Below are 13,972 nucleotides of genomic sequence, written 5' to 3' on the forward strand. Positions count from 1 at the left end.
CGCAACCCTCCTACGCGGGTTGAAAGGGCTGATCGATGCCGGGGATAAGGAGCGTAGCTTGAACTCTACAACCGTCACCTTGTGAACATGTAACGATGCTTAAGTAGCCGATATGACTTTTCATCGCCCACGCGTGGCGCAATCATAAGATATTTGGAAGGCGTACATAGAGGCGTACGGTTCGAGAGTTTAAACAATATGTCCTCTGGTAAAGTAACAAATTTGCAAAAACCTTTCTCGCAACAGCGAAAAACAGGATTATCATTGCAAGGGTGGAATGTTAAATACGTTATTTACGTCTGTTTTGTTGTTAATAAATGGGAAAATATTAATTTGGTGATGTTTATATTAATCGTAAGACTCTCAATTTTGGTGAAAGAAAGAAAATATTATATATAATGCTACTACGATAATACAAGAAACGAATATTTTCTATCAATCATACTGTTATCAAAAGTGTTCGTACTATGTAAATTGGAAACTGATACTATGATAGATAGATACTTTAACAAATAAATATAAATAATGCATAAAAGATAGACAAGAGCAGTAAATAATAGTTACAACGTTCTTATTACTTTCAAACGTCACATTTTTGTGCTTGAAGAGACGAACATCTATTTTTAACATTAATTACAATACATAGCGTATATAGGTACGAGCTTATCTTAGATTCGTAAAAATTGCAACTTTACCAGAGCGATGATCACGATATGTGAACGTTTTTTTGAAATGAAATGCATGAATGTATAAAGTTCACTCGATAAGTCGCTAGTCTTATGTAGGTAATTTTCCGTTTTAAGAGGTCGATATGGACAAAACATATTTAAATATGTATTCGTACAGGTACAAGCGTAAAAGTATTTATTTCCATTTTCTCGATTATATAAATGTGTTTCTGTAGCTACACGCTTGTTTCTTTTTTTTCTCTTATTTCTCTCATTTTACTCATGATATAAAAGAGTAATTAACACCGGTGCGCGGGTCTAAGATGTCATATTCGTCGAGGGAAGAGAACTAAACAGGTTCATGAATCACAAAACTGAGAAAGTAAATGCCAAACGGTATGTAATGCTGCAATTTAAAAATGCCATCGACACAAAATAGTGCTACAAATTGTAATATTATTCATCCGTGATTTCTATACATTCGCTCGATAGAAAGTTCAAGCGAGACAATGAGCAATTATGTAGATAATCGCGCGACTCTTTTAAGTGGCAAAGTTTTGTGTACGTGTGCACGTTTGTACACGTGTGTGTCGGTGTCCGTGTTAACGCGAATTCTATGATGTCGCATGTTGCAGCAAAATCTCCGTCTTCCCTTTCTTCTAAATTGAGTCAAAGCACTCTTGGTTTCGTTTTCTTTCGTACGCTCGCAGAATGGCAATCTAACCCGCCTTCTAGATGTTCTGTTAATGTCAGAAACTGCAACAAACAAAAGTTAGAGAGGAGAACTCAATGCAAGAAGTATACAACACTGTGTCACACTATTAAACGTGAGCGGCCAAATATTCCTTGATAGAGTCTTTGTCTCTGGCAAGCCATGCAGCGTTTAATCTGATCGATTCGACGCTTTGTTGAACCGTTCTCTCGGTTCCCGGCGTCGGATGGTCTTTGAAGAACTCCTCGACTTCTTTGGCTCGTTCCTCGGTGACGAAGTTCTCCGTGGTAAATTTTACCAATCTCGAGATTAAAAAACCGCCACCATAACGGTCAAGTAATGTTTTCCAATTCTCCTTGAAAAAATCCCAAGCCATCACGCGACCTTTGTACGTTATTGCTACCGACATAATTGCGAACACAGTGTCCTGTGCCCTCACTTCGTCACTCATAGCAAAGTTCAAGACTTTTGCCAGCAAGGTCTCGTCCTTAATTGCGCCCAAGGCTCTGAGTATTCTGTCTTTCTCTTCGTGCAGATCCGCTTCTCGATAAAGCCTCAACATAGTCTCGTAAGTGTCCGCATCACCAACGGAAAGTACAGCTCTGTAAACAGGACTGCGCAGATCGGCAGCAAGAAGTGTAGTGCCGGCAACGTGTAGTTCGAATCTCTTTTTTGCTTCCAGTATGGTGTCCTCGTCATTTAATGCCGCCATACGACCCAGTACAAGAGACCGTAGAAGGGTGTCTAGATGGCTCTCGTTGGGTATCGGATCCCATCCCAGTTTATTGGTGATGCAGCGCATCAAGTTGCGCCAAAATGCCTTAAACGAATCTTCAAAATCTAAGTGAGAGATGAGGGCGCCGATTTTCCCTAAACTATTCATTATACTAGACCATACGGTGAAGTTATCTTCGCGTTGAAATGCTTCCACAAGCTGCAGTACTTCCGTGGTGGAAGCGTGACCGGCTTGTACCATGGCGAACAGATCGTCCAATAGACCTAATCTGTCTAAGGGGGGTAGCGCATGATCTTTAACAGCCGGTAGCAGAAGAGATAATGCTTCTGAACTGTAATGGGTCCTGTAAAATCCTATCACTCCCGGATTTACTTTTACCCAGTGATCCTCAGGGACGCCTTCAATTCGAAATTCTTTCGTTTTCTCGTCAAGGAGAGCTTTAAGCACACACTCATCTGGATTTTTCGACGTGCTTATACTAATTGGTATGATCCATAAATTGCTTCCGGTATTTTTCGAACCGTTAGCCAGAAATCTCTCCTGCGACAAAGATAAAATCCGATCGTCACCTTCTTGACGATGCTTAACTCGTACAACAGGGAATCCTTGTTGCTCAGTCCAGGTAGACATGACGCTGCGCACATCTTTATGACTGGCTTCTTCTAAAGCGTCCCAGAGATCTCCCGTTTCTGCGTTCGCGTAGCTGTGCCTTTTCAAGTACAGATTCATACCTTTCCGAAAATCGCCGTCACCGATATACGAATGCAACATTCGAATAATGCACGCGCCTTTGTTGTATGAAATGTCGTCAAAGATCTCATCGATCTCAGAGGGATGACCAACCGGCACTTCTATTGGGTGACTGTTCTCCAAAGCATCCAATTCTAATGCTCTGATGTATGTGTCGTTCACGAATTGCGTCCAAATATCGTATTCAGGAAATAGGTGTGCGACGCACAAGAATTCTACGAAAGACGCGTATCCTTCGTTCAACCATAAATGCGTCCACCATTCCATGGTCACTAGGTTTCCGAACCACTGATGCGCCAATTCATGGGCCACTACTAAAACGATCCACTGTTTCCGCATAGAAGATGTGTTCTTCGGGTCTACTAACAGGCAGGTTTCACGATACGTAACTAGACCCCAATTTTCCATAGCTCCGGATGAGAAATCGGCAATCGCGATTAGATCAATTTTTGGAAGCGGATAAGCTATCCCAAAGTAGGTTTTGTAATACGGTAACACTTTCGTTGCTACTTCCAACGCGAACTGTCCCTGATCTTTCTTCGATTTTGGTGTGTACACACGTACTAGCACACCGTCGCTCGATTTGTCTTCTATGTAATCGAATTCGCCAATTACTACAGCTACTAAATACGTTGACATGATTGGTGTTCTCTCAAATACCAAAGTCTCTGTATCCTCACCCTTTATTACGTTTTTGATTGGCTGCAACACACAAATGATCACACATATATGTATATTTGTTCATTTTGCTTAAATTGCATGAACGTTTGAGTATTCGTAATTAATACGTTCATTGCACGAAAAAAAAAGAAATAAAAATAAAATAATATAAAACTGTACGTGCTAGGCGCTGCTTACCATATTGGAAAGTGCTGTAAGACCCAATGGTACATTTAGAGTAATATCAAATGTGGCTTTGAGTGCTGGTTCGTCCCAGCATGGGAAGCAACGTCTAGCATCTGTTGCCTCAAATTGAGTCACAGCTGCATGTTCAACAGTTCCATTGGCCCTGTAAACACATAGAGAGGTCTAGTCAGTTTAAAAGTATTGATCATTGCTTACCATATTTGATAAGGCAATGAGTGATGGATCACGTGTAAGAACAAGTTCTATCGTAAAAGTAGCTTTTATAGATGGTTCATCCCAACAGGGAAAAACTCTGCGCGCTGATGTGGGACATAGGAAAGTTACTGCACCACGCATATGTTGCCTACAACATGTTGGAATTTATATTCTGAATTGGATTACATTTGATAAAATCAATTTCTCATATTAAAAGATAAAAATACAAAAAAAAAAGAAAAAAATTATTCTGTATCTATTTAATATTTGGTCATATTATCACAACATTATATAAATTATTGTACCCAATGTATTTACTCCTGTAGAAACCTTTCATTTTGTCATTAATTTCTCCCACAAAGTCCAAGCTCAAATATCCACTTTTGCCCAATGGTAACTTTTCATGAAATACCAAAGTTGCAGTTTCGTCTTGGACACATAATTTAATCTCTTTCGTTGGAATAACCTTTCCACTGTTGTCATTGAAAACGACCGTTTTTAAGTCAATGTCCAATAAATTCAAAATAATGGTGTCTGTAGATTGTTTTACCTGCAAATGTTAAAAATTATCAATAACATGAAAAACTAATTAATGCAATATAGGTAATAAACTGTTTTTGCGTAAAAACTGGAATTCAATGCCCCTTATACTATCTAGCTATCTTATCAAGTATCTATCTGTTTCAATTTTAATAAGTATACTGACATTTTGATCAAAGTTGATCACAGATAAAACAAGATAAGAGAAATGTCTTAAAATTAATTGTCACTTAAGGCTATTATTGAAATTGCTCATTATAAGTGTATATAATATACATATACGAGCACGTATATGTAGATATGGTTATAAAAAAAAAGTATATATATATATGGATATATGGATATATATATATCCATATATCCATATATCCATATATATATTAATGTCTCTTTGAATTTTATGGTTATGTTTGCCATATGGTCGATGCTTCTTGTTTGATTATTCGAATTGCAAATATAGAATAAATCGCGTGAATAATTAACATTTCATTGGATGTAAATTGATTGATCTAAATTGATTGAGCTTACGTCAATGTGCACATCCTCCTTCCCGTCGAAGACAAAAGTTTTCAGATTCGGTGACAAAACAATATTATAATGATAGGGCTGAACATCAGTGGGCAGTCGGCGAAATGGCTTTGTTTCTGTGCTCGACATCGCTCGATGTTGAATCGCGACTCGAAATATTGTTAAATATCGAAGTGTCTTAAAAGCCGTCCTCAGCTTTCCCTTTTTGCCGACTCACAACGCGAAAGTAGGTATGCACTAACACACAACGTCTCAAAGCATTGCAGACGCATGCGCAACATACACACCGTCTACGTACAGCGATGCGAATGAAAATGGAACTCCCTTTGCAAAAGGGAATAAATCACGTGCTCTGATGTCGCTATAAACATAAAGGCGGAAATTTCGATTTCGAAACACATATTCATATTCTACTTCGGTATTACTGCTTATGTCGTCGATGTTACCTTTCATTTCTTATTTTATTAATGATCTCATTTCATGAGAGGAAAAAATTCCATGTTTTACTCTTCTTCGGTTATTATAAACGCGAAAATTTTGTGAAATTTCTTAAATAAACGCACATGTGTATTCACGCCGGAACGAATTAGAATTGAAAGGAAATATCAGTTGCACAACTTGGTTGCAGTTAGAACGAGCTACCATTGCCCATAATTATATAATACAAAGAATCGAATACCATACTGTATTCATCGAAATACGAGTTCCCATAAATATATTTTGCTATAATATAACAAGTGAACTTTAATTCAACCAGGTAATTGCGAAGTGATGGTAGCTTGACAATTATATTAACAAAATAATGATGCTAATAAGAGATTCGGCGTTTATACCGTTTTATACAACAGCATATGTTTGTTTCGATAATATTTTTTGTAAAATATATGGAAACAAACGTTTCATAATAAACATTATAGATTAAGAACGTTAAACAGTGCAACGAAATATAATGTAACTATAGCAAAAATAAGATTACAATAGACTAGACGAGATGGCGCTATGCGAACGTGCACGAAAATACTATCGAGATCCGTCATGCACGTAAACCAGATGCACACAGGCCAATGTGGATCGGCCAGTTTCAGACTTTTGTCTGTGGCACGAGGCAGTGGGGCTGTAGTAATAGAAGACTCGTTGGGAGAAGTTTATTCTCGCGGATGAATTGTTCGAGATAGTGGTGGTGTGCGCGAGCACCCGCCGTATATTCAGCAAGTCGGAACGAGAGAAACCCTGGTTCCGAAAGATACTCACGATCTCGGCTGTGTCGAGACGTGTAAACCTTTGGCAAGGTTTGACCGGGGGGGGGGGGGGGGTATCGGTGGCGCGTACCGCGGTCCAAAAGCACACGGCGCGAGATCTTAAAGTGGCGAACGGATAGACGGTCTTGGTGTGTTTTTCATGGCGATCGGTTCATTAATAAGAAAGTATCGTACGCTGCCACGGGAATGGTGAAAAAGGTGTCCACCGGACTTGACCTGCCCCGTGAGAGAAACATCACGAAACGAATAGCTTCTCGCATACACACACACACAGTGCGTTACCGCCCATATGTGATGTGTTTTGTGTATACGAGCGAATGAGTAATCATGTATTGTCAAGACAAGGGTTCGACCGCCTCCAAGAGCAAAGAGGGTAAGTTGACGCCCGCGAGATCGAACTATCACAGAAATTAATTCCTTCGACTCCCCCCCCCCCCCCCATTCTTATTTTTCCGCAATCTTAGATCGTGTGTCCTCGACGTTCATGTATACCGCTTTCCGGCTTCTCTCTTTTTTTTCTTTTCTTTTCTTCTTATTGTCCCTTCGCGCACTGTTATATCGCGAAACGGATCTTCTCTCTCTCTTTTGTTGCACATGTGGACTCTGGTAAAACACGACCGAATAGGTTGGACAGTGTCAAAAGTTGGTTCGCAATTGTGGGGGTGGACGTTAGTTTAACGAAGAGAGAAGAAGAGAGGCAGGGAGAGGGAGCTAGTGGGGGAGAGGGGAGGGGCAAAGTGACAGGCCAAGAGAGTGCAATAAGGAGAGGGAATGCGAGGAGAGTGTGTCGTTTACAAACTAAAAAGGGTGGGGGATGAACAGTACGTATTTCGAAGAGAGAAACGGATCATGTACATTCTTGGCGAGCCTTTTTATCGAACTTCGTTCGCATAGATGTCTTTATCAGATGTGAGATTGCATCGAATGCTTTGCGTGTGCATCGCCACCTTTTAGTACTGCGAATATTATTAGTGCCTTTTCGTTACCGCGAAAACGTCACTCGTAGAACGCGACAGATGCGTGAATGGAGAAAAGTGCTTTTGTGTACGGGGAGGCATGCGGAACACCGTGAAACGGGATGTGGAGTCAGTAGCCACTCTAGAAATTATCAACGTAATTTATCTATCGTTATTTCACACGTATAACTAAACTTTCTTTAGTTCGTTGACCTGTACTAATAACACATGTGTGTATCCGCCGTATATATATGTACACACACACACACATACACACGTGTACAATGTACAGTAAAAATTTATACATAATCAAAATACATATACGTGTATCATATCTGTACATGTGTGTACTTATCTGTGAAACTTTTAATTGCTTGTTGCTTCTTAACAATGGAATTGCTATTTGTGCGCAACTGTAAAATACTTCTTATTATTTAGAGATTAGAAAAGCAACTATAGACTTTATGAAAATAAATTTACTACATTTAAAAGAAATGCGTTAATCAATTTCAAGCATTAGCGCTATGGTTTTCTTGATCAATTATTTGTAATTTTATAGTAATTTTATAGTATGCTAGTAGTCATTAACATTACATGTAATTCGATTAAATACAGATATTTTTATCATTTTACATTATTTTTATCAATTTAACATTGTCTCAAACAACTGGTTTTATTGTCTTTGCAAATTAAGCGCATACATACTTATATGGTACATAAATTAAGAAAGAATGTCATTTGCATTTGTTCAAGCAATTATAAACTCTTCTACTCGGCTGTTTCATTGTTTAAACGAACATAATGTTACATATGGTGCTTGCAATCTTTACTTTATTTAATAGAAGAGAAATATCATTATTTGTATAATTAGGATTGTATAAGTTACGTTCTTTTTGTTGAAAAAAATGTTCATTGATAGTATTGTTAATACATATATATGTATATATACATAAACATGTTACACTGTACCAAAGACAAATATGCCTTCCACATTCCTGCCACCATTAATCATAAGATTAAGGAACACTGGCATTGCATAGTGCATGATGTCACCACACATACACATGTAATAGTCCGTTAATGTTTGAATTATTCTAAGTTTCTTGGCCATATTATATTACAGTAAGCAGCTGTCTGAATTTATATATATCTTTGTTTTGATTTACAGTTGCTAAAGATTGCGCTTATTATGCACAGGGTCTGTGACAATGCGGGAGAAGAAGGGTGGTGCTCTTAGCAGAGTACAAAAGCTCAAAAAAAGGCTTAGCCACAGCTTTGGAAGACTTTGTAAGTATTATTCAAATTGTTGAATGCCAAGTAAAATAATTATTTTACCAAACAAAAAGACAGGTGTTTATGGTCTGAAACTTTTTGTTTAGTATCGTGCTCTCTCATTACATAAGATAGATACTAAAAGGATTAATATTCTTCCAGACTTTTAAAAGGTTTCACAAACTTAATTTGGTTATTATTGATATTAGTTTTATATTGTTTGCTGTGTTTACACTTTTATTAAGTTCCATTTTAGTTAAATATTTATAATACACATCTAATATTCTTAGTTGCAACTGTATTACAAATTTTACAATAAAAATGTAAGGATACGTTGGTAAATGTTCACAAGGAAGGAAGTACAATATTAGTTTCTCTTCTCTTAGCTTATTTAAGTGAATTCGTGAAAATTTGCCTCTTTTTGTCTTAGCTGAAAAGCAAAAAGAAAGACATCCGCGTGGCGGCAACGGTGACGCAAACCGCTCGTCTGCACCGGGCCTTGACGCTTGCGTTGCCGGCTGACCTTGAAAAGCGGCCGGATATTAGTTCAACACAGCTTATACCCAACTAATGTACCTCTGTTATTGATATTAAAAATGATTATTATCACTGAATTAGATTTAAAGTGGACTATATAGGATTGGGGTGACCGTGTATGTAAAGCAACATTCGCCTAGAGCAGAATCATGTATTCTTTCGTAACCTAAGTTTAATTAGAATTTTTTTGTGCATAGCTTGGTAACTAAATAGAGCGACGTTTATATGTATAGGAAAAAGTTGTTCAAACTAATGATCTTCGCAACGTATGTAGAAATCAAGGTAATTGAAGGTGCTTGCCTTTTGTGAACATTTACCGCCATACTATATAATATCCATTTATCAACACTATTGTTTTATATATTGAAGCGATATCAAAAGAAGAGGCTGATGATGCTGCAAACAGGGGTCAATTGCCATATAATGGCTATTCCGAGGAGTTCCTAGACCGTTTAGAACCAAACGGCAACATACCTGCAGATAAGGATCGCCGTTATGGTAAGTGTGAAATTCATTTACCGTGGATGAAATCATCTTGAATGCGTGATACATTACACAGTCATAAGTATTATAAAATGTGACTGCATTTTATCAAACTGAGCAAGTTATTATAATGCGTGACAGCACTTATCAAGAAGCTAAGTATTTTATTTCTTATAAGGCATAACATGTTACATGAACGATTCCTATAAAAAATATTTGTATATGGCCTTTGATATCTGTGGTAAACATTTGTTGCACTCTAGTAGTTAATAACTCCCCAGTAGTGTGACATAGTATTAATGTGTAACATATGAAATATAGTTATAAATATACTATTTTTACATACTCTGCTAAATTCTTCAATATTTTTTACAAATATAATATTGTTATAATAAATACATATTTCAGAAATAATGGTGAAGAATTCGCATGTACTAAAGTATATCATTACCTACACTTGATTGATTTATCTTGATCTTATTAATTGTTATTCCTTTTTTCTAAACATTTCCAAGGACTGTTTTCATTTTATAAAATTCACAAGTTAAGTATAATTTGGAACTGATAAATATTAAGTAGAAGAAACAAAGTTCTTGTTGAAATTTCAATTGCAACACTGATATTTCATATATTATGACTTAATTCAGTGTCATATTGTCAACTAGAAGTGTACTTTATGTATTGATAAACTAATGAGGAATTATGATTCTACGTGGATTCCTATTGCTGTTATTTTAAAGAAAGTTTTAAGGACGAAATTGGATGTCATAGAATGGACAGGTGTGGGCGACCATGAGAGAGTGCATCGGCAGCTTTCCGTTTCTAGTGATTCCAAGCTTCTCGACGAGGATATACGCGAAGAAGCTAGAGTAATCTTACGACCTCGACGTCCACCACGACCCAAGTCGGAAGTTTTCCTTGGGCCAGATCCACCTCCTAGAAGAACTAAAAGATTTTCAGCATTTGGGGTAACGCCATACTCACGTGTACTTATTCGCTCTGTTTAAGATCTATTCATATAATCCGTGCCAGTGATTTGTCCATTCACTTCAGTCTTATAAAAAAGTACATCAATTTTAGGGTCATTTTTTCATGTTTAAGTAAGTGTATATGTGCTGATATAAAAGTATCGCTGTACTGATATGGAACGAAAGTATTTAAATGTATACATTTACAACTTTCAATAAGTTTAATATACAGTGGCTGTACAACGTATTAGTACATCATGTGTTGTATTTATTTCAGCTTTTTTTTTTGCAAAAGTTTGTATTGAATGTTGTTATGATTCTAACCAAAATGCATAAACATTGGAAAATATGTATACGTGCAAATATTTTATTCGAAATTTTATCGACAAGTAGTTGGTCGACAGCGGTTTCCGAGGATCATGGCTTTGGGTGATTGCAGTCCCGCTAACATAGCTAAGACACCTCGGATTTACCGTACTCGTATCATGGTCTTTCCGGTTAAGCATTTTATATATTTTCAAAGTTTTTGGCGTTAAAGAGCCTTAATATTTATGTTTACAGGGAGATTCTCCTTTTGGTAAATCCGAAGCTTATATAAAACTGGAACAATTAGGGGAAGGATCATACGCCACAGTGTTCAAAGGTTATAGTCACCTAACAAATCAAATGGTGGCACTTAAGGAAATTAGACTGCAAGAGGAAGAGGGAGCTCCATTTACTGCCATTCGCGAGGCAAGCCTTCTTAAAGAATTGAAGCATAGCAATATCGTTACCTTGCACGATATAATTCATACGCGCGAGACTCTCACGTTTGTTTTTGAATATGTTCATACCGATCTGTCTCAATACATGGAAAGGTACGGGAGCGGTAACGGTGGTTTAGATCCACGAAATGTTAAATTGTTTCTATTTCAATTATTAAGGGGATTAGCATACTGTCACCGCAGGTAAAAACATATGATACATGTGATATATTTAAGAAGGTATTCGCTTGAATTGGGTTATAAAAGTTTCCATTTCTTCTACTGTTTTTCTTCTTTACTATGGAAATATTTTAGATAATCGAATAATGCAAGACTTAGAATGGTGTTTTAGTTTCAGAGGAACTAACGAATCGATTAATTTGAAGTTATGTTCATCATTTCCTTATCAGAATTGTAAAGTGTTTTGTAAATATATTTTGCCTCCAGAATATCATTCCTTTAATTGTCCGACGTTTTTTTGAATAAAGTCGAATTTATTGATCGATATAGAAGTGAAGAAGACAACAGTCCATAAAAATGACCCAGTTTTTTAAACACTTTCAAGCGAGTGCTTTCTAGGGACAATTGATTCAACAATAATAATTAATATTTGTCGTGCATTAATTTAGGAGAGTATTACATAGAGACGTGAAGCCACAAAACTTGCTAATCAGTGAAATAGGAGAACTGAAGTTAGCAGATTTCGGTTTAGCACGAGCTAAATCTGTACCGTCGCACACATATTCGCACGAAGTCGTGACATTATGGTACAGGCCGCCTGACGTTCTTTTGGGTTCTACAGAGTATTCTACCTCACTTGACATGTGGGGAGTAGGTTGCATATTTATGGAGATGTTGACCGGCGAACCAACATTCCCAGGTGTACGGTGTACGTACGACCAGCTTGATAAAATATTCAAAGTATTAGGCACTCCTACAGAGGAGACTTGGCCTGGTGTCACGCACCTGCCAGGATATAAACCGCATAGACTGGGATTCTATCCTCCGCGAAAATTGGGTCTTTCGTTCCCTAGACTTTATGATATTGCCGAAGGCGATAGTATGGCATCGTCGCTTCTACAATTGAATCCTGATCAACGGATAGGAGCTGAAGAAGCGCTGAAGCATCCATACTTTGCCTCTCTTCCTAGAAAACTATACGAGTTGCCTGACGGTAAGCTTTAAGGTTCTATATACGTGTACAGGGTGATTCATCTAATTTAACGATAGGAATTTACTCATACTCATTGGACAAAAATGTATGACGCACGGGTTGTATAATTTTACGGAGTTGTGTTGCATTTCTATATTATTTGTATTGTGAGACCAAATTTTTGAAAACCAAATTTTTTTTTTAGTAGGATGTCATGTGTCTCCACATAAATATTAAGAGAGCGTGAAAAATGGAATAAAGAAATATTAAAATACGATTATTGGGATATCTTTGGTGAAAGTTTTATTCGAAAATGTATTCCAATTGTTGACTACCTTCTACTGATATAGGCATCTAATCGTTTAACAACACATACACAACATATTTCCTAATATGGTAATAATAACTGCACATTTTGGCAATAATAACTGCACATTTTCTAAAGTGGTTCACGATAAATTTCGATTTTTTACCATCTGTTTGACTAACAGCAATTAGTGTGACTGCAGTTGCAGAACATTAAATAATCCCATAATATTATATTATAAACGAATTTTGATAATTAATTTAAACCATTATTAACGAGATTATTCGTACGTACCGTATTTACTACGATCGTAAAAATAATTGGAAGTAAATCTTTGATAATACTAAATTAATTTTTTGGTCAACAATAAATCAAACTGTTTTATATCATTCTTAAGTGTATTATGCCAGAACATTGATTTTATAAATTTTCAATACTAGTGCTCTATTAATTTCCATAAAGGAATGTAAGGTGTTTTATTGGGAAAAGTCAAACTTGCTTTTAAAACAAGACAAATAGTACGGAAAATGTTTTAAGAATAAGTTTTACTTTGTGCACTTTAACTTGACGTCGTCCAGTTAGGTGAATCACCTGATGTTTGAATTTAAAATACATCAATGAATTATAATATATTGTTTACGATTGATTGTTTTTTTTTTTATTTCTTTACAGAAGTATCGATATTTAGTGTTGAAGGTTGTCATTTATATACAAATTCGAGGCACGGGTGTGCAGATTCGCGTCACACAGCTCTTAAGACTTGAGGTTAAAAGTACATATAATGAAGAAAAAAAATAAGTAAATAATAAGTAATTCCCAAATTCACATGTTCAGTGAAGCGTTCTCATATGGATCAAAAATTCACATACAGGGGCAAGAGATTGTCTTAACTAACACTCACGCTACACACTATTTCCACGCGCGTCAGTCGCTCTTTCTCAGGGCTGCTCTACAAATTCCAATCATTCTTCACAACACGTACACGCATCTAGGCATGAACATCTAGACACACGCATATACGCATATGATTACGACATTCGTGTTATTCATTTTTCTTTCTTTTCGTCCCTTCCTTCTTTAAAAGACTAGTATAATACATACACATACGTATCAAATGAACTTACGAAGATAAATTATTAACTGGCGATGAAAATACGAGAGTAAGTTATCTGTGGCTAAATGAAGTAAAAAAACAAAAAAAAAAGACGATTTTATGAGATTCGCACGCTCGATTTAGAAAGCAAAAGCACGCACGACCCATCCTCGCACTTCGTCCAAATACTAGATTTAAATCAATA

The 13,972-nt window shown here is 36.7% G+C and overlaps 2 protein-coding genes across 7 annotated transcripts; one reads left to right on the plus strand and one right to left on the minus strand.

Moving 5' to 3' along the window:
* Window positions 1–841: 841 nt before the first annotated feature.
* On the minus strand, window positions 842–5,586 carry Psa (puromycin-sensitive aminopeptidase). Of its 2 annotated transcripts, none has more exons than XM_076894524.1 (5): window positions 5,443–5,586; window positions 4,997–5,357; window positions 4,234–4,478; window positions 3,929–4,076; window positions 842–3,568 (listed from the first exon to the last, which is right to left on the minus strand). In XM_076894524.1, exons 2-5 carry the CDS (start codon window positions 5,123–5,125, stop codon window positions 1,490–1,492), a joined length of 2,601 nt encoding a protein of 866 aa, XP_076750639.1. In that variant the 5' UTR covers window positions 5,126–5,357; window positions 5,443–5,586; the 3' UTR covers window positions 842–1,489. The 2 variants fall into 2 exon arrangements, with proteins under 2 accessions (XP_076750639.1, XP_076750638.1); XM_076894523.1 differs by lacking the exon at window positions 3,929–4,076 and adding an exon at window positions 3,725–3,875 and having other exon boundaries at window positions 5,443–5,583.
* A 502-nt stretch (window positions 5,587–6,088) lies between these two features.
* Window positions 6,089–13,489, plus strand: Eip63e (cyclin dependent kinase Eip63E). Of its 5 annotated transcripts, none has more exons than XM_076894555.1 (7): window positions 6,089–6,628; window positions 8,380–8,498; window positions 9,390–9,518; window positions 10,275–10,471; window positions 11,033–11,418; window positions 11,844–12,388; window positions 13,347–13,489. In XM_076894555.1, the coding sequence occupies exons 2-7, from the start codon at window positions 8,420–8,422 to the stop codon at window positions 13,436–13,438; spliced, it is 1,428 nt and encodes a 475-aa protein (XP_076750670.1). In that variant the 5' UTR covers window positions 6,089–6,628; window positions 8,380–8,419; the 3' UTR covers window positions 13,439–13,489. The 5 variants fall into 5 exon arrangements, with proteins under 5 accessions (XP_076750670.1, XP_076750668.1, XP_076750667.1 ...); XM_076894553.1 differs by having other exon boundaries at window positions 8,409–8,498; XM_076894552.1 differs by lacking the exon at window positions 6,089–6,628 and adding an exon at window positions 7,145–7,368 and having other exon boundaries at window positions 8,409–8,498.
* Window positions 13,490–13,972: the final 483 nt, after the last annotated feature.

The sequence above is a fragment of the Xylocopa sonorina genome, chromosome 4 (assembly GCF_050948175.1).
Source record: "Xylocopa sonorina isolate GNS202 chromosome 4, iyXylSono1_principal, whole genome shotgun sequence".
Classification (NCBI taxonomy): domain Eukaryota; kingdom Metazoa; phylum Arthropoda; class Insecta; order Hymenoptera; family Apidae; genus Xylocopa; species Xylocopa sonorina.

Coding starts and splice junctions, on each gene's coding strand:
- Psa (XM_076894523.1), bottom strand. CDS start 5,125: ATGTCGAGCACAGAAACAAAGCCATTTCGCCGACTGCCCACTGATGTT. Junction 4,479..4,996: donor AGGAGGATGTGCACATTGAC/GTAAGCTCAATC, acceptor TAACATTTGCAG/GTAAAACAATCTACAGACAC. Junction 3,569..3,724: donor TTACAGCACTTTCCAATATG/GTAAGCAGCGCC, acceptor TGTGTGTTGCAG/CCAATCAAAAACGTAATAAA.
- Eip63e (XM_076894552.1), top strand. CDS start 7,272: ATGCGTGAATGGAGAAAAGTGCTTTTGTGTACGGGGAGGCATGCGGAA. Junction 9,519..10,274: donor AGATAAGGATCGCCGTTATG/GTAAGTGTGAAA, acceptor TGGATGTCATAG/AATGGACAGGTGTGGGCGAC. Junction 10,472..11,032: donor AAAGATTTTCAGCATTTGGG/GTAACGCCATAC, acceptor TTATGTTTACAG/GGAGATTCTCCTTTTGGTAA.